The 19666-nt window shown below is 43.3% G+C and overlaps 1 protein-coding gene across 1 annotated transcript in view; it reads right to left on the bottom strand.

Moving 5' to 3' along the window:
• Nucleotides 1–13606: 13606 nt before the first annotated feature.
• The window catches only part of Pdcd1lg2 (programmed cell death 1 ligand 2), a 45485-nt gene continuing 39425 nt past the window's right edge, over nucleotides 13607–19666 (bottom strand). Inside the window, exon 5 of the mRNA XM_028764066.1 lies at nucleotides 13607–13984. Within this exon, the coding sequence (XP_028619899.1) occupies nucleotides 13948–13984 (37 nt within the window). The 3' untranslated portion in view covers nucleotides 13607–13947. The remainder of the gene's footprint in view (nucleotides 13985–19666) is intronic.

Below are 19666 nucleotides of genomic sequence, written 5' to 3' on the forward strand. Positions count from 1 at the left end.
TCTCAAAGACAACTTCCCCAAGCAGTGGTTGGGAGGGGTGCATGCAGCTCCTCTTGTCACATGTGGCTCATATGCTCAGCCCCAGCTCAGTCATGCGTGTGTGCTCTGGCCCTTGTGACATCTCCTGAGGCCAGCAGGATGCTGGCAAGCCTGGTGCCTGCTCAGACTTTCACTTGATCGACTTATCTTTTAGTTTCTCTTCAGAGTCTCAGAAAAACACTGGTGAAAATCCATGCTCGACCTAAGGGAAACACAAGTTGTATGTATAAAATTTTGCCAAAACCCCAGTGTATCTATGACCTTTTGGGTTTTAATAGGTAGACACTGAAATTCTAAAATTCTAACATTTTTTAAAAATGTTTAAATGTTTTTATGCTGAAGGTATTCAATTTGTGTTTGTCTCAAACACAGGGAGAATACATACTGCTCATAGTCTCATGGCATGGGCAAAGCTACTCACTATTACTATTATTTTTGTTACACATCCCAGAAAGCAAAGGGAAAGAAAGAAAACAAAATGAAAAGAATATGAGATTTAAGTTGTATGTTGTCCCCCCTACACTGACCCTACTGCCAATCTTTACAAAAGGATTTTAAAGAGGGACTTTCCCCAAATTTTGAAAAGAAATGATCTTACTAATAACACTGTAGAAGTAATTTTGTTGTCTGTGAATACAACAGCATTTCAGTGGCTGTTTGAAAATGATAGCTTGCACAAAGCCCAACTATAAGGAATTTTGTATGTGTATACTTCTCGAGGAGGGTCATATTTTGGGGCCTTGTTTTTGAACAAAGCCCTCTTGACAGCCTAGGGTACTCCTTTTCAGCCATTTTCTTACCTTGGTTGTTTATTTGGGTTTGGCACTGCACCCCACATGGTGCTAAGGTTTAGTTGCAAGACCCCTTCACCATTACCCCACCATCCCCCACCCCTTCTCTCATACACACCCCCACCTCCACACACAACAGATTTGTTTCTCATCTGGGTTTTGGATTAGTGAGCTTATGTTTCAGTCCTGGCTTATGTTTCAGTCCTGGCTCAACCAAGTTTGTGCATTTGGAAAAGTTACTCAGCAATGTGGACACATTTTCTCGTCTGTATAAGGCTTGAACCCCATCCTCCCATAGGGTCCTACAAGGATGGACAAGTTATAGATGCAAATTGTGTGCTGACTTCATAATAAGTTACCAACATACAGAGACATAAGATGACATTCAACAATGTTTTCATATTTCTATGTGGTTTTGTACCTGACATTTCCATGGTTCGATGGTAACCTGTAATACCCACACAACTCACTATGACTGGTCCACTTCCACTCTGCTTGACTGGTTATTTCCAGTCTGTGGCCATATATGTTGTAACTGAAGCAAGTTCTTTCCCTTCTGTTTTACTTCTTTAGAAAAATTCTTGGAATAGCATTTCTAAATAGGGGCATTAACTTTGAGCAATCTAAGTAAAAGCTTTAGACTTTATGAGTTTCATTCAGTCTTGTAACAGAGTGTGTGCGCATGCACACACACACACACACACACACACACACACGAGAGAGAGAGAGAGAGAGAGAGAGAGAGAGAGAGAGAGAGAGACAGACAGACAGACAGACAGAGACAGACAGAGGATACTTTTTTTTTGTGCCTATAGCTTCTTCTATACTTTGTATTTCCTTGGAGAGATTTTTGAGCAGTAGAATTATTTACTTAAACAAACTGGAGGACAAATGGCCTGTCCCCCATGCCATAAATACTATAAATCCCTCATTGTGACTATTTACTCTGCCATACACAATTTATGAAACTACCAGTTTAATAGTCTATTTATTGTTTAGTGTATTAATATAGAGTATATATGTATGCATATGTATGTATGTATGTATATATGTATGTACACATGTATGTATGTATGTATGTATTGTTACAATTAAGAAAGGTCTTGGCCAATGAAACAGCAGGAAAAAGCCTGTTCAAATTTGGTCTTGATTTAAAAATTTGTATTTTTTTGATTTCAATCTTAAATTGCTTGGTGAGTTAATCATTTCAGTTTTTGGAATTCTGGAACGTGGCCTGGTTTGACAAGCAAGATGGTGGTTTTCCCTTTCTGTCTCTACCAATAAACACCCTGAGCATGCTTGCTTCCTCTCTGTTCGCTGCAGCTGTTCTAACATGGAAGTCAATTTTCATAGGACAAACAGAACTGAGCAGGAAGCGTGCACTGTCCCTCCTGGGAGGACCCTGGCTGTTAGAGCATACAGTGGTAGACAAGTTCTATTAGGGGGGCGGCCGAGAGCTGCTGATTGGCTGCCGCATCATTGCAGGATGCAGATTCTTGCTAGCGTCTCAAGGTCTTGTTCCAGAGGTCAATAGAAGATATTCTGTTAATATGTTAATTGGCTTTCTCTGTGACAAGATACCTCACAGAACACCTTAAGGAGGGAGAAATTCATTCTGGCTCAGTGTTTGAGAGTGTCAGTAATCATGGCAGGAATAGTATTGCATGGTAGAATGGACCCACACCTCCAACGAGGAGGGAAGGAGACAGCATGGGCACAGAGATGCATTTGAGAAGAAGCCCATTCTCCAGGGCTCTCCTTGTCCCACTTTTCCTAGATCACTCAGGCTACAGGATGCTGTGGTTCCATCCACATGCATCACAGGTCTTCCCCACTTATGGGATTCTCTCTGGACGCGACCTCACAGTTATATCCACGAGTAACCTTTACTAGTCACAGTTATATCCACGAGTAACCTTTACTAGTCTCCTAGTTGTGACCTTTTCAGCATAATCAAGTTGACATGTTGAATCAGGGGCTGTGTCGAGGGCTCCACGGGTAAAGTGCTCCTAAGAATCAGAGTTGAGATCTTCAGAAGCAATGAGTCTGGTAGGTGTGGTAGCCAGACTGCAATCCTAGCAAGCTGGAGGAGATGTGGGGAGTCTCTGGAAAATGCCGGCTAGCTAGACTAGCCAACACAAGAAGCTCAGGGGTCAGAATGAGACCGTTACGTAAGTGAACAATCAAGGAAGACACCCAACATCAACCTCAGGCCTCCATACATATGTGTACGCACACCCACATACCTACACACATGCACATGCAACACACACACACACACACACACACTCAACAAAGTTAGTCATAGTAAACTTTAAAGTAGGTTGATAATCTGGCTTGTGATAATAAAACTCCAATGCTTTTCTATAACCCATTGGAGAAGTAAGTCCAACGTTGCCTCAGAATATCCTATTCCTGTAGAAAAGTCTGCGTGAAGAGCAAATAACACTCATTCTCTTCTCAGTCGCCACATATCAGGAGAGGGTGACAGGCAGGAGGGGTGGCTGGATGAGCGTGGCTGCTGGCTCCATTAAGCTGTGTGAATCTGATACATTCCTTGACCACCGGAGGGACAGATCTGACAGTTGGGACTATGTGGACCCAGTGGTCATGCCCGAGTTCACTGACACAGCTTTTGCCTCTTGGCTTTTCTCTAAATTCCCTGCATAGTATTTCCAAAAATATTTTATAAATGTCAACCATCATTTTGGGTTCTGTGATTATGAAAGTGGATTTTAAAAAAAATCAATTTTTCTCAGTACCTCACAGGCTGTTATAGACAATCAGACATGTCATTACAAAATGCCATACTATGAGGGCTTGATTTCGTAACAGATCTAGGATGTCTTGGCCTCTTCTGGTCATGACATTGTTGAAGAATCTCAAGATATAAATAGCTTTTCCACCTACTAGCTGGGTAATAGAAGCAATTTAATTTAACTCCAGTGAGCTCTAGTTAGTTTACTTGTGTTCAGAAAATAAGACCTTAATTGACCCTACTTATTGGTGAGGTCAGAGTCACCAAACACCAGTGAGGTTATTATAACAAAGGCTAGGTGTGGTGGTACCTAGCCACCATCCTAGCACGTCAGAGGTAGAAAGGGGTCAGGGGGATCAGGAGTTCAAGGCCAGTCTGGGCTACATGAGACCTTACTGTTATAAAACCAACCACATACACACTGGAATGGAATGACAGCTACAATGATAAATTCGATCACCTTTTGTGCTAGATATTGGTGTATTGCATGGGCAATCTGATGTTTCAAGTCCTACCAAGGAGGAACATAAAGCCCAAACCCTTAAACACACAAGTCCTGTGAACTGGACATGGTGCACTACCACTAGGATGGTAGTGGTCTCTTTCCCTATGATGGTTAACATTGACTGATGACTAGGCAGAATCTAGAGTAACCAGAGACAAGCCTCTGGACACATCAGTGAGGGATTACCTAGATGAAGTTAGCTGAAGTGTGGAGACACATCCTGAGTGTAACAGCACCATACCATAGGCTGGGGTTTCAGACTCCGAACAGAAAAAAAGGAGAAAGCTAATACCTCCCTTCAGGGCTCAGGGAGCGATCCTAAAATGGAGGCAGAAAGATTGTAAGAGCCAGTGGGGGTGGAGGACACCAAGGAAACAGTGTCTTCCTGACACATCTGGACTGATGCTCATAAGAACTCACAGACCCTGTGGCAGCACACACAAGTCCTGCACGGGTCCAAGCCAGGTAGGGTCTCAGTGCTGAGAGGAAGTGGATCTGATCTCCCATCCTAACGTCTCCTATCACAATTGGAGCGGCTATCTCCAATTGACAGCCACGGACAAAGGAAAACTTAGTTTTCTCTAATGAAGTCTCTCTGGGTTATACCCACTCACACTTAAGGAAGGAAGGCCCCACCCCAAGCAGTAAGTAGATGGCCAACACAAAACGAACACCATGGTATTTGGGGAGATGTTTTGTCTCGTAATACTTTTTGGGCTCTTTTTTTAAAACCTTATTTGTCTTTTCCTTTTCCATTATGTTTCAGATTTTGTTTTTATGGTGAGTGTGTGTGTGTGTGTATGTACGTGTATGTGTGGTGTATGTGTGTATATATGTGTGTATGTGTATATGTGTGTTTATGTGTGTATGTATGTACGTATGTGTGTATGCATGTATATATCTCTCTGTGTGTATGTGTTTTTCATGCTCTTCTTTTCTTTTTCCCTCTTCTGAATTATTTTTTTGTTATTGTTGATGGTGATTTTTTAAATTACCTTGTATCTTTTCTAAAGAGAGAGAAAAAGAAGGCACGGAGTTGGATGGGGGGGGGGCATGGGGAGGATCTGAGAGGAGACCAGGGAGGAGAAACCATGATCAGAATACTGTATGAAAACAACTATTTTCAATAAAAAAGAGAAAGTTAGCCGAGCACAAGCACTAATCTCTATTTGCTCCATGACTGCAGATGCAATGTGACCAGTTAACTGTAGGCTCCTGTCTCCATAACTCTGTCATGGTGGACTGTCCACTTGAACTGAGATCCAGAATAGATAATTTCTTCTTTTATGTGTATAGCCAGTGAGACTCCGTTGGAGAAAACTGATTTTTCTTCTGTGAATGGCTGTCAGCTAGAGAACATTTCCGTGTTGAGGAATGGGCCTTGTGTCCAGTTCCCTTCTCAGCCCTGGGTCCTCATCTGGCTCAGGACTGTGCAAGCCCTGTGCATGCTGCCTCCTCGGTGTCCTCCATCCCCAATGACTTACAGTCTTTCTGCCTCCTCTTCCTCATAGTTCCCTGAGACCAGAGGGAGGGGGTTGACGGAGAGGTGGGATTTTTGGAAACTGAGGAGCTGTTATATTTGAGCATTAGTCTAGTAAAGGTAAGGTTATAAGGAAAGCCAGGCAATGTGGCTGCTTCTGCATTAGTGTGTATGCAGGGAGAAAGCAAGAATCTCAGAGACTTCCCCTAAAACCGTAGCACCAGCAGGGGTTCTAAGTCGGCGTACACAATATCTCCTGTTTCTGGTTGCAGGAATAACTAAACATGACTAAGAATTCAGAAGCAAATCAAGCATTTGCAGCTGACAAGTGTACGGAGAACAGGAACTTGGAAGGAGTTGGGCTCAGGCATGGAATGAACGCTTGTACACACTTGTCCTGAGCCTGTCCCTGCTCTCCCCTGCATAATGAAGAAAGTCCCGCTTTTCAGTCTGCTGACACTCTCTTTTGCTTGAAATCCTGCTATAACCACATATGAACAGTGGCCTTGAAAGTGCTATCCTTATTTCTCATAAGCTCCAGTGTTCCCCGTCTCTTTCAAAGGGATAGGAGCAGACTCTGGTTGGATTGAAAAAGACTTATAATCCAAGAGAATCACAAGATATATATTTTTTCAATTTACATTAGAATAAACTGACTAACATATATGGGGTTGGTTCTAAAGGTATTTGATTAAGAGTAGCAGACACTAACATTGGCTGCTTCAGAAACATCACTGGAGGGACAATTCAGCTAACCGTGACTGTCACTTTCTGGATACTTTGGACTCAACATTTTAGATTGTTATAGCATTTCTGGTCCTCCAAAATATCATGCTTCATGTCCTTTCTTTACACACTGAAGACTGCATAGATGTGCTTTCTTGGATGTTAGACAATGTGATACAACTGGGGCTGGAGAGATGGCTCAGTGGGTAAAAGCACTGCCTCCTCTCTTCAGGACCCAGGTTCTATCAACAGCGCTACAACATGGCTTACAACAATCTGCTACTCCAGTTCCAGGGGGATCTAATGCTGCCTTCTGGCCTCCGAGGCAAAACACCATATGCAGGAAATAATTAGAAACAATATAAAGAAGAAGATGCAATGCAGTCCTAGGCTTGAAAAGTCCGTATGTCTATTAGCTTTCCGTCTCTTTTTCTGTTTTCAGATTAGCTTCTAGGAAAGGCAGAAGTGAGTTGCCCTCACTTAGATCAGTCCAAATTATTATCCTAGGAAAATCATAAAATACCACTAATTGTTTTAGGTCCCTAAACTTGTAAGACAGCAAAAGCGGTGAAACAAATGTGTTAGCTAGCAGCTGGGAAAGGTTTAACGTTCTTGGTTGAGTGGTTGGAATGTGGGCCTAAGAGTAGGCTACATTCCGTGATGCTACCTCACCACCTGGTCTATGGAATAACACATTGGAGGGCCTTTAAAGACTCAGAGAGACAAGACTAGCGGAGAATTAGTCATGTATAATTATGTATCTTGCCTTGTCCCTTGGGTCCCGTGAGGACCAAGGAGTAATGATTTCTCTGAAGCACTGATAATTACATCAGTGAACTGAGTTGAAGCAATGTGAACAGGTCTAAGCATGGCGTGGTGGGAAACTTCACCACGGAGTTGGACTTACTGATTTCAAAAGAGATGACGAGATATCATCTAGCATTCAGAATTTTTTTTAACCCACAGGGATCTCTGGTGGGGAGTGGCTCTAAGAATTAATGTCTGTGTCATCTGGAAAGCCTACCTTGAGTTACAGACTAGAAACCAGACACTGCAAGTGAGACTCTAGCTTCTCCCTCTTCTCCAACACTGCTGTGAGTCAGAGTATATTTTACTGAGATATATCTCAACTAATAAAAATAATTTTAGAGTATGATTGTTCAAAGATCTTAGTCTAAGACAGTGAAGAGTCTAAAGCCACAAATCAGTTAGTACTGAACTGTCTAGATCATCAAACTACTAATTTATGTGGTAAATCTTAACATAAACTTCAAAGAAACTTGACACAATCATTTGATCAAAATTTACATAATTTTTTCATTCTTTTGTTTCATTTTTTTGTTTGTTTTTTTGTTTTTTTTTGAGACAGGATTTCTCTGTATAGTCCTGGCTGTCCTGGAACTCACTCTGTAGACCAGGGTGGCCTCGAACTCAGAAATCCGCCTGCCTCTGCCTCCCAAGTGCTGGGATTAAAGGCGCGTGCCACCACCGCCCGGCAATTTTTTCATTCTTAATTCATATTTGTTAAAAAAAGAAATGCATGTTTCTTGGACAGTTTTTAAAATCAGGAATATATAATTTTCATATGACAGTTTTTTAAAATCAGGAATATGTAATTTTCATATGATAGTCCAGTGAGTATATAGGTAGCTTAAAAACTAAATAACGTATCAAAATGATTAAATTATTGAGTAAATGAAACACTTAGCTAGAGGCTGAGCAGGGAAGGGAAGAACAGATTAGACACGGATTCCAAGGTCACAGGAAGATGAAGGCTTGGGATCAAAGCCAGGGGATGATCAAAACAGGAAAACGTAAAAGTATCATTGCTTTAACCTGTTAGCAAAGTTAAGCTTTAAGCATCCCCAGGGTTAGAAGGGCATCCAGTAGCAATGGGACTATAAAGCACCCCAGAAAGGAAGTGGTCACCTGAGAAGCCTGAGAAGTTCACTTTCCCTACAAATTCATGTTTCTGTAACCAGCTCAAGGAAAGCAACATAGCAAAACCACACCACATAACAAAACAAAACTAACTAAACCAGTCAATCAGAAATTGATGAATAGGAATTGACCTTAGGGAATGTTCTAGAAATTTCAAGGAAATACTTGGTTAACATTCACTTTAAAAGTAATAAAAGAGACGCACTGGGACAGCGCTGGGACTTGTATATATAATGTGTGTGTGTGTGTGTGTGTGTGTGTGTGTGTGTGTGTGTGTATGGAGTGTGTGTGTGTGTTAGTGTGTGTGGGGTGTGTGTGTGTGTATTTGTGTGTGTGTAGATCATGGCACAGATGTGGAGGTCAGAGAACAACTTTCAGGTGTGAGTTCTCTCTTCTCCTTCCACTGTGGGTCCTGAGGTTTGAACTCAGGTCATCAGGCTTGTGTGACAAGCACTTTTACCTGCTAAGCCTCAGACTCATTCTTTAAACACTCTCAGATGTGTTAGGAGGACAGGTGCCCTTCAGTAGGTAGCAGTGAGGTGGTCACGTGAGTTACAGAACGACTACAATTTGCTGTCTGTTTGCACCTCACCACTTGGATTCTCTATTTTAAGAAGAGGTCATAAAACAGCTCATTCTCACCAAATACCTTGAAACAGGAAGCACATTTCAAAGAACTGGAAATCTCATTGCACTGTGAGGACCATGCACTCACCACACCCATGATAACAGTATCAGTAACCACAGCACAAACTCAACGGTGTTTGCCAAATTCGTAGTAAAGGTGATCTACATGGGCAGTTTCCTGAACAATCCTAGTAGTGCATAACTAGAGCATCCACTATTTACCTAAGGAAAAGAAAACACATTCTCTGAAATAGCATAAGCTACCACCCAAGGTCCTAAACTGGAAAATGTGAACTTTTAACTAAAGGGAGTCTTTGCAAATGTGTAGGCTGGATATAGTACAGTACCACAGGGTGGGTGGGATGTCTGTCTGTCTGGAACCCAGCAGCACAGTAAGCCACATGGAGGAGGTCATTTGACAGAGCTCTGGGTTCTGGGTGAGACAGAACAATGGCTCCTCAGAGGGAGATCCTGGAGAATACTCTAGATCAGCCTTCTCTAGTCCTCTGATCTGCTCCATGGGCTGACCCCATGAACTGGACAAGGAGCACACTGTTAAATTCCATATACATCAGACATTTCGTATGTAAAAATTGGCCTTAGGGGACACTCTAGAATTTCTAAGGAAATATGTGATTAGCATTCACTCTAAAAGTAATGAAAGATGTGATGAGACAGTGACTTTCATATGTAGTTTGCTTTGTGCTCTGTCGTGTGTGTGTATATGCATGTGTGAGCGTGTATGTGGTGTGTCTGTGTGTGTGAGTGTCTGTGTGTATGTGTGTGTGAGTGTGTGTGTGTGGTATACATGTATATGTGTGGTGTGTGTGTGTGTTTGTGTGTGTGTGTGTATGTATGTGTGTGAATGTATGTGGTGTGTCTGTGTGTATGTGTGTGTTTGTGAGTGTGTATGTGTGGTATATATGTGTATGTGTGGTGTGTGTGTGAGTGTGTGTGTTTGCGTGTTTGCGTGTGTGTTTGTGTGGTATATATGTGTGGTGTGTGTGTGAGTGTGTGTGTTTGCGTGTGTGTTTGTGTGGTATATATGTGTATGTGTGGTGTGTGTGAGTGTGTGTTTGCATGTGTGTTTGTGTGTGTGTGTGTACACTGTAGCACAGATGTGGAGGTCACTTCACATCTTCAACTCCAATACTCCAACTAAAATGGCAGGAAGTCACAGGCCATCATCTTCCAGACGCTGAAGAAGGCTTAAGTTATCTCTGTCACAGTTGCCTAGTAGAGTATCATGCAGTCATTAAAACTGATCACTAGGAAAACTTGCCAGCAGCATATGTGCTAGCTTAAGATTCATAACATATTTTAAAGGATAGACAATTACATGTAACATACTAAAGCATAAATAGACAAAGATAAAAGAAATAGTGACACTAAATACATCTGTGACTGAATGAAGTCAGTCTATGTTGCTCTTTCTCAAATCTTCAAACTCTTCTAAATACTTTTTTTACTTCACTTATAAATAACACTAAAAAGAAAGAATTAATCCACTTTTTAAAAAACTGTCATTATAGTGGCTAGAGAGATGGCCCAGTGGTTAAGGGTACTTCCTGCCCTTCCAGAGAACTCAAGTTGAGCTCCCAGCACCAGCTTCTCACAGCTGCCTGTAACTCTAGCTCTAGTGCATCAACCCCTTTCTGGTTTCTGCGAACTCATATATACACAAACATACCCATACATATAAAAATTTAAACATTAAAGAAATTTTATAAGTTGCCTTTTATATATACAGAGCTATACTAATCATGGGGGTGTCCAGAGCCAGTGGATACGTATACAATAGAACCCCTGTACTTAACACTCAAGGGACATCATGGAAGAAGAGTGGGAAGAACCAGAGAACCAGAAAGTCTGCTGTGGGGATGTGTCTCTTAGAAATGCCTGGGAAGCTACATTCATGATACTTCAACTACACGGCTGCCTAAACAAGACCCACACAAGGACAACACCAATTAGGCTTGCTAACATGGAAGGGGAAAATCTGTAAAGGTTACCAGTCCGAGACAAAGGACTATAGGCAACTGAAGCCCGCAAAGAGGAGAGTTAGCCTCTCCCAGGGATGAGCCCCTAACAGATTACCTAATGCAAAGTGGTAAATCATATAGAAAATCATATAGAAACAAGTGATACTTAACAGATGCAACAAGGTGTGCTTATGTATTTATGTGCATATGTCAGTAACAGTAAGAGTCAAAGAGGAAGAAGCCATTGATTTGAGAGCAAGTGGGAACCATAAGTAGGGTTAGAAGGAGGAGCCATGGAAGGTGTTAGATGGAGGGCAGGGAGGAATGGAAGTAATATTATATTTGAATTACATTTTAAAAAGTTGTCATTTACTTTTAAGCCAATCACATTAAAATCATAAAAAGTAAGAGTAATGAGGAGTGTCATTTTATCCTCAATATCTGAAGTTTCAGGGTCAACCACACACGAAGCACCTTTCTCACACAAGGTGCTGTGGGCATGGGGAAGATCCTACTTTCCCTCTGCCTTCCAGAAGCCTAAGGGGGGAGATAAGATATGTGCCCCAGTCTTCATAGTTCAAAAATGAAAACATGTAAGTAATTCTTGAATGGGGGGAGAGAGAGAGAGTAAAAGAGAGAGAGAGAGAGAGAGAGAGAGAGAGAGAGAGAGAGAGAGAGAGAGAGAGAGAGCGCACATTTCTGTGTCCAAAGGAAAGACAGCTTACAATCAGCTGGAGGAAAATTAAAAGGAATGTATCTCCTAGTATAGGTAATAACTAAATCATGGACAAGCTTTTTTTTTTTTTTCCAGGAAGATTTGTAGTTCCAGAATTGAGGCATTGTGGGTAGAGAGGACCCTGTAAGGTACGTGAGGATCTGTAAGCACTTTGACTGTGTTGATGTTGAGGCCTGCGTAGGAACTCCTGGTACACAAAGGCCATGCAATGTATCTCGGCTGGAAGCTTCTTTAGGGATGGGATTCAGAGGCATCTGCTGCCGATAAGTCAGCGGATAATGTCTGAATGCTGTGCTGCCTTTGCAGTGGGGACTGCGGCTGGTACATGGGGATTCACACTGACACAAGTATGTCAAGTATTTGTAGCACACTGCACATGACAGTGCCGGATAAAGGAATGTGGTAAGCACCATTCTTTTACTGCTCATTCTTTAGATAGGTAAGTTAGTGCATAAGCAATTGCCAAAAGTCCACCTCAATGTCCCATCCAGGAGGTAATCAGGACACATGAATAACCATAACCAGAGCTGTAATAAATATGGGTTTGATGTCCTTGTTCACTTCTTTCTAAACAAAGCAGGCATCTTTAACCAGACTGCCCAACCTCTCTGGACTCCGGGCTCCTTGTCTATGGAGGCATGAATAATGCCCTTTTCTCACGATTTTGAGAGAATTCAGTCCAACAATATGTATAAAATGTTTAACAGTATTAGGCATGTAGTAAGTATTTGGCAATTGCTAGATATTAATGTGATCGAGCATAGAGAGGGACAGTTATCACAGTGAGACACACTAACTTATATCCTCCTCTCAGGATTTTAGGGTACGGGATCTAGGTGGCCAGTTCTCTATTGATATCCTAGAAAACAGCCCAGCGACGGCTGAGATGGCAGCATTTTGTCAGACTCCATTTGCCACTGGATTCCTAATAAAGCGGACAAAGCATTCGACACTGATTGGCAGTCGGGATGTGGCCTGCCAATCACACACCGGAGAGGTGAGGTCCAGCGTAAGTAGGTTTGCATACAAGGAAAGACTTTTCTCTGTGTCCTGCTGTCTGACACTGAGAAGGTCTGCTTCCCTAACAGGAACCTTAGGCTAAGGTGTGGATCACTGAGAGAGCCACCTTGCTGCAAGGGGCATCTAAATGCACCTCAGAGATTTCAAATAAACAACTATACGTTTGTGCTTCAAAGGCATTCTCTGTTTTGTATGGACAGATGGTGATAAAATAAGACACATAATTCAAATCTTAATTTTACACCCACTTGGTCCCATTGACTCCAAATTCTGCTCAGTCTAAACACCAGGTAAAAGGGCTTGCTTCAGTCTCACTAACCTACAGGGGTCACAGTAGCTAATGTGCACATTTGGATAGCTCACAGGTTAGTTCATTCACTGAGTGAGCTCCATGACTCCAGCTTGAGTTAGCACCTTTATGTATTCTGAGTACTCTCCCCCCAAACACTAACTTGAAAGGACTTCCAGAATGCCCACCATCAAATGCCCTAACAACGACATCACCACATCACCATTATAGAAGCAAAGCAACACAAATGGTCAATGTAAAATCACACAGAAGGCTAGGGAAGAAGGCTTAGCTTGGTGGACTGGCTAGTATAGTTTCTTGTCTGAAATGTCTGAAGACACAATATACTGGCATGATGTTTTGTTTTTTTTTTCTTAAGGCAATACCACTGAGAAACATTACCACGAACAACAAAACAACAAACCAAACCCCACATTGTTTTGTTTTAAAAGATGTAGTTGAAAGAGGAGACACCAATAAACAGTGACATCATAGGTTACAGCAATTGCCTTGTGACTCAGACTTTAAAAAAGAAAAGTTGAAACAAATACCACAGTTGTGTACTTAATGTGTACTTTAAATGTTTCCTGTTAATTAGAACTTCAGAGGCTGATAGGATTCTAGGATGTTGTGAAACACATCAGTTATGGCTTTGTTTTCGGAAAACCCTGTCTGAAGCCTCCAAGTCCCTGGAGGAAATGATGGATATAAATAACTCTATTGATAATTTATTTTAGTAGCTGAGAATTTCCATGTCTCCCTTCGGAAAGCAGTAGTGGGGGCAGGGCGGGGGACAAGGAACAATTCCTTTTGCTCTCACCCTGGCAGCCAGGAGGGGCCTCAGGCCCTCACCAGGGTCCAGGATCCCAGAGGTGACTTTAAAGTGCCATTGTGGTTGTGCTTGTTCAGAGAGAGTCTTGAGACAGAAGGGAAGGCTGTCAGTCCTGCAAGCTCCTGATCGGAGCACTGGGTCATCATCCAAAGCATTCAAAAAGTGTAAATGGTTCTGCAAGATTCTCACTTTGAGTCCAGAAGTCTCTTGAGGATTTCCCATCAGATCATCCCAACTCCCAAGACCACAGGTTCAGATCTGGGAAGAAGAGGCCACAAATAGGAAAAATAAGTAAATCACTAATTACAACATATATAACCTCTTATTAGAACATATATAACCTTTCAAAGCAGACTGGAGAGGGAAACCACCTTAAAACAAATAGTAATCTATGTATCTTTACCAGCATGGTCCAAAGCCCTTCATGACACACTCTCTGCCATTTCTCTAGTCTAAATTTCTCTTCAGCACTACTTCAGGACCAGTCCCCACCCACTCTATGGACCACAGAGAGCTATACTATGAAGAAATACTTCATAGGGTATCAGATGCCCTGGAGCTGGAGTTATAGGCAGTAGTGAGAGAGACAGTGGGAATTGAACTTAGGTCCTCTGCAAGAACTGCCAGCCCTCTTAACCACAGAGTGTTGTGGGAGATATTTAAAAAACGGCGGCACCCAATCTTGCTTGTTCTTAATCAGCCGCCATGTTCCCGACTAGGGTAGGCCTGAGGTCACCAGCAGTTGTGTGTTCTCGCTGCTGCCTCTGCTCAGGCCTCCGGCTCAGGCTGCCAGAGACACTGGCCTTGCCACCCATGAGACGCCAGTGTGGGAGATGCCATCCCACCATTCACACGGTACCCAGTAGAAACGAGACTTCCAATGCTTAGATTATCCAAAGGCTTTATAAGTTTGACAATGCTCAATAAACAAGATGCTCACACAATTGGAAATGTTAACCGATTAACTAACCCAGATATAAGTTGTTACCCAGGACTGCTCTCGGTACATGAGTGGTCATCCATGGCTCCTACATCTCTCTTTAGCTCCTCCTCTTCCTTCTTTTCTTCCTCTCCTTACTCCTCCTCTTCCTCTCCTTACTCCTCCCACCTTAGCTCCTCCCACCTTGCGGGGAAAATATGCCGCTACTACAGAGCTGTCTCCAGGCCCTTTACTTCTGTTTTTAAAGGCTCTGGCAGTTCCAACAAGCTGACTTTATGCGCTCAGTCAAGTGCATAGCCAAGATGGCCGCTCCCTTGTCTCTTGGTTCATTTGTCATATCTACTTGGATAGGCTACAAATGCTAGTCTAGATGCTGCCATGAGCTTTACAGATGTAATTAACGTGTATTATCAGGTAAATTCTACACAGCTTATATTCCAAAGTATAGCTTCCTTCTAATTCAGTGAGACCTTGAGAACCAACTCGGTTCCTAGAGATGAAGAAACTCTGCCTGGAGATTGTAATGTGGAAACTGCCTCCGTTTCCAGCCTGCTGGCCTACTGCACAAAGCTCAGCCTCACTCTCCTAACAATCACGGGCATCGATCCTTTAAAATGAATCTCCCTTTCTTTCCCTCTGTCCCTCCCCACAACCCCCCACTCCAGGCTCTGTTTCTCTGGAGAGACCCTGGCCCACGACAACAGGTATCAGGTTTCCTGGCTATGTCATTTCTCTGCCAGTTACTTCATTGTCACAATGTCAGGCAAGAAGGACTGAGACATTTCTGAGAAATGTCTGTTACAAAATAGTCATGATCCTGTTGACTCGACAAAGACGTTCTAATACTGAAGGGCGTGTGGGCATGCGAGAGGATAAGTCACTCAGGAGATTGAGTGCGTCTTTGAGTTCTCAAATACGTCTCTACTCTAAACAATCCATGCCTCGAGGCTGGCTGTTGGGAGTTTGTTTACTTCTAGCCAAGAAGCTATAAATAGGTCCCCAATGTGTGATTTGGCTAATCTTTTTATCTATCATTTAATAGCTAGCAGACATTCCATAAACATCTCCATTTCTTGGCAGTGGCAAGTTAGAGCTGAGCTGGCAGTTTGCCCACTCCCTATCTGGTTACCTCAGGCTTCCTCCCCTCCTTTTATCACGTGCTTGCTGGAGATCAGAGTTTGTCACCTCTGCTCCCAGACCTCTCCCATGTCTTCCCTGTCCTGAGTACTTGAAGGAGTCTCATTGAAGAAAGACACTGAGCCTACAGGACCTACACAAGCAGGTGCTTCTGGGTCAAGGATATCATTTTATAGGAATTGGGATTTTCATTTCTGAAGAAATGGGTATTTGAATCAGGCTCTCCAAGGCGGATGAGAAACTGTTGAGTCAAGAAAATATAATTACTGACTCAGAGCACAGTTGTAATCAGAACTCAGAGTGGAACTTCCCGAGTTTGTTCCATGGCTCTGTACCCAAGCTGTGGACCTACAGTAATTGCTTTCAGACAATTGTTGGTAGGCATGGGGAAAAGGCTGAGAGCCCATGTTAACTGTTTTCCATCAAATTTTGTACTGATTATTGGCAAGGCTTACGGATGAGACAAAGGCTTCCTGGGGTTATTTTCACAACTGATGGGTTTGGAATTGTGGTGCTACACACAGCAGAATTCTAAAATGAGCAGCTTGAACATGTCAAGTTTCTGACACAAAGGTATTTCAAAGTCTTCTGATTGTCCTGAATCATTCTTGTCAACTCAAGTGCCACACCACATGATTGCTAAACCATAAAAGAAGTGGCTTTTACCAAGAAAGCTAAACATGCCCGTTTGTCCCATGTGACCCAAGGGTGACCATTTCCCTGCAAGCTTTATTTCAGGCAAAGGAAAAATGATTAGGAAGAGGTAAGAGTAAAACTCTGTCCATCCTGATTTTACTGTAATGGGTGATGGATCAGGTTTTCTAGAGTCTGTCCCAGATCATTTTATTTGAGCACAGCACAGCTTTTGTTTTTTTTTTTTGTTTTTTTTTTTTTTTGTTTTTAAGTATTCAGATAACAATTAACTCAGTCCCAAGTGTACAGTAATTTAAGATGTGCTTACATTGAGATTCTTTACAAAGCACATCTGGCTTCTTTCCCAGGAATGGGTACTGTTGACTCAGAGATGATGTCCAAGACTTAGGTTCTAGGAAGAATGACCCGAGGTAAACATGAGGCCTGTGGGTGTCAGCATTGGCCTGGCCCTAAGGTAACACAGAAATCACTTAGACTGTCGCAAAGCACTCATGAGGATGGGTTTTATGGTCTAAAAGTAATGCTCAAGGTTTGAAAGCGAAAGGATACTGTTTGGGATAAGTAAGGTCTGGGAAATGTGGACAGAGCCTGAAAGCAAAGGACACCAGGCTGTAAAATCCCATCCTTCCTGGCATTCCAGGAAGAGCATCTGCACACCTCATGCCATTGACGAGGTAAGCTGTGTGTCTAACTTTCCTGGCTACTCCGGTGCTTATTCGTGTGCACTAGGCCTTTCTACGCTCTATGTGATTACAGAAACACCGATCCGAAGCCCCCACCTTCCACTCACCCAGCCTGCAGGAGCATAGCACCCTCTCCCTCTGACAACCACAGCATATCCTGTCTTGTTCACTGGTTCTCGTTCACTGGTTCTAGCCTGCCAACCCCATCAGAAGACTTCATTAACTCTGCTTTCTTGCTGCCAGCTCATAGCCCCATAACGTATTTCTTTTTTTTTACATAATTAAAAAAAATCATTCTTTTCTTATATATTACATTCCAACCACAGTTTACCCTCCCTCCTCCCCTCAGATCCTTCCTCTATCCCTCCACCCCAATCCACTCTTCCTCCATTTCTCTTCAGAAAAGGGCAGGCCTCCCAGGGATTTTAACCAAACATGGCATATCAATTGACAATAAGACTAGGCACCTCCCCTCCTAATAAGGCTGGATTGGCGTCCCATTAGGAGGAAAAGGGTCCCAAAAGCAGGCAAAGGAGTAAGACAGCCCCGCTGTCACTGTTAGGAGTCCTACAACAAGATCAAGCTACACAACCATAACATACATGCAGAGGGCCTCAGTCAGACCCATGCAGGCTCCCTGGTTGTCAGTTCACTCTGTGAGCTTCTTTGAGCCCTGACTAGTTGAGTCTGTAGTTTTCATGTGGTATCCTAGATCCCGCTGGCTCCTACAGTCCTTCCTCCCTGCTTTCTGCAGGATTCCCTAAATGCCCACTAATGTCTGGCTATGGGTCTTTGCATCTGTTCCCATCAGTTGCTGCATGAACCCCCTCTGATGATGATTAGTATAGACTATTTAAAGGAATATTTAAAAAACCTCCAACTTAACAAACGGGTCATTTAGAAAGTGTTTTTTTAAATCAGAAAATATTATTTTTTGCTTTGTAATGAATAGTTTTTAAAGGAAACCTTTATTGATTTGTGTGTGCGTGTGTGCGTGTGTGTGCGTGTGTGTGTACATCATGTACCCCAATCCCATTCCCTTAGTATCTATCCTCTGCCCCTGAAACCTTCACCCCAGAAATAAAGTAGAATAAAGTAAAAAAAAAAATACAAAAACAAAACAAAAAACCAACTTGTCACAGAAGCTATAGTGTCACAGCTGTCCCACAGTCTATCCTTTTTTGTCATGGAATCTCTAGTGTCACAGCTGTCCCACAGTCTATCATTTTGTTCACACTATTTACTTGCAAATGGACACCGAAATGGGTCTTTGGTCTGCTTCGCAGCTTCTGGCTCCTGCTGGTCTTTCTGTACCAGATCCTCACAGTCCTCCTTCGGGATATCCTGCTGTTGCCCTGTGTCATGGAAATCCCGGAGCTTGGGATTTGTAGAACATCCCTTTCACGTGGTCCAGCAGCTCATAGCTGGGGGTCAATCGACTCGAAACCCCAAATCTGAGCCTGGGTGGTAGCTGAGTTGGTCACCTTGTCTGCTCTCCTGTACCCACACCACCAGGGCCAGCTCTCTAGCACTTCCTGGCTAGCTCACCTAATGCTACAGCTGGCAAGGTGCAGGGCCAGTTCTTTTGTTCTCAGGGCCTGCTCCCCCTTGTTTCCTCCACCAGGGCCAGCTCTACTCTGCTGTCCAGGCAAGGTGCAGAACATGCTCTCCGGGTACTGTAGCCAGTCAGAAGTAGGGCCAGCTCTCCTGCTCTCATGATTTGGGGCCAGCCCTCCCACCTGAGGTAGGTGGCAAGGGGCAAGGGGGCATGTCTCCCATGTCAGACAAGTGGTGGGGCCAGTATACCTGCTCCCCCACCACCAGGCTAATCTCTATTCTGATGCCCAGGTGAGGTACAGGGAAGGACCACTCCCCTGCCTGAGTGCTGCTGGAGCTGGTGAGGGGCAGGACCAGCTCCTGCCCCTCACGCCACCATGGCCAGCTCTCCTGAACCCAAGCCACCAGAACCAGCTCTCACATGCTGCGTAGGGATATGGTTGCCAGTAAGGTGTGGGGCCAGCTCAGCATAGTGCTAGAACATCAACATAGCCTCAGGCAACCCAGACCCAGGACGTCTACATGGCCTTTTATTGGTAACATTGGCCTCAGACATCAACACAGATCCTGGCTGGGATAGGATCACAGACCCAGACATGACCCAATAGCATCACAGGCATGGATACCATCATGGCGACGGGAGTGCAACACTCAGACATCCACATGGTCTCTGGTGACACAATGGGGTTTGTTTGCTTACTTGTTTGTTTTGTTTTTGTTTGTTTTATTTACTTATTTGTTTTATGTCTATGAGTACATTATCATTGTCTTCAGACACACCAGAAGAGGGCATCAGATTCCATTACAGATGGTCCTGAGCTATCACATGGTTGCTGAGAACTGAAGTCAGGATGTCTGGAAGAGCAGTCAGTGCCCTTAACCACTGAGCCATCTCTCCAGCCCCACAATGTATTTCTTAATCACAGTTGGCTGCAAAACTATCAGCCAATTGTACTGCAGCTGAGTCAT

Source organism: Grammomys surdaster, unplaced genomic scaffold (assembly GCF_004785775.1).
Source record: "Grammomys surdaster isolate TR1022 unplaced genomic scaffold, NIH_TR_1.0 141, whole genome shotgun sequence".
Lineage (NCBI taxonomy): Eukaryota > Metazoa > Chordata > Mammalia > Rodentia > Muridae > Grammomys > Grammomys surdaster.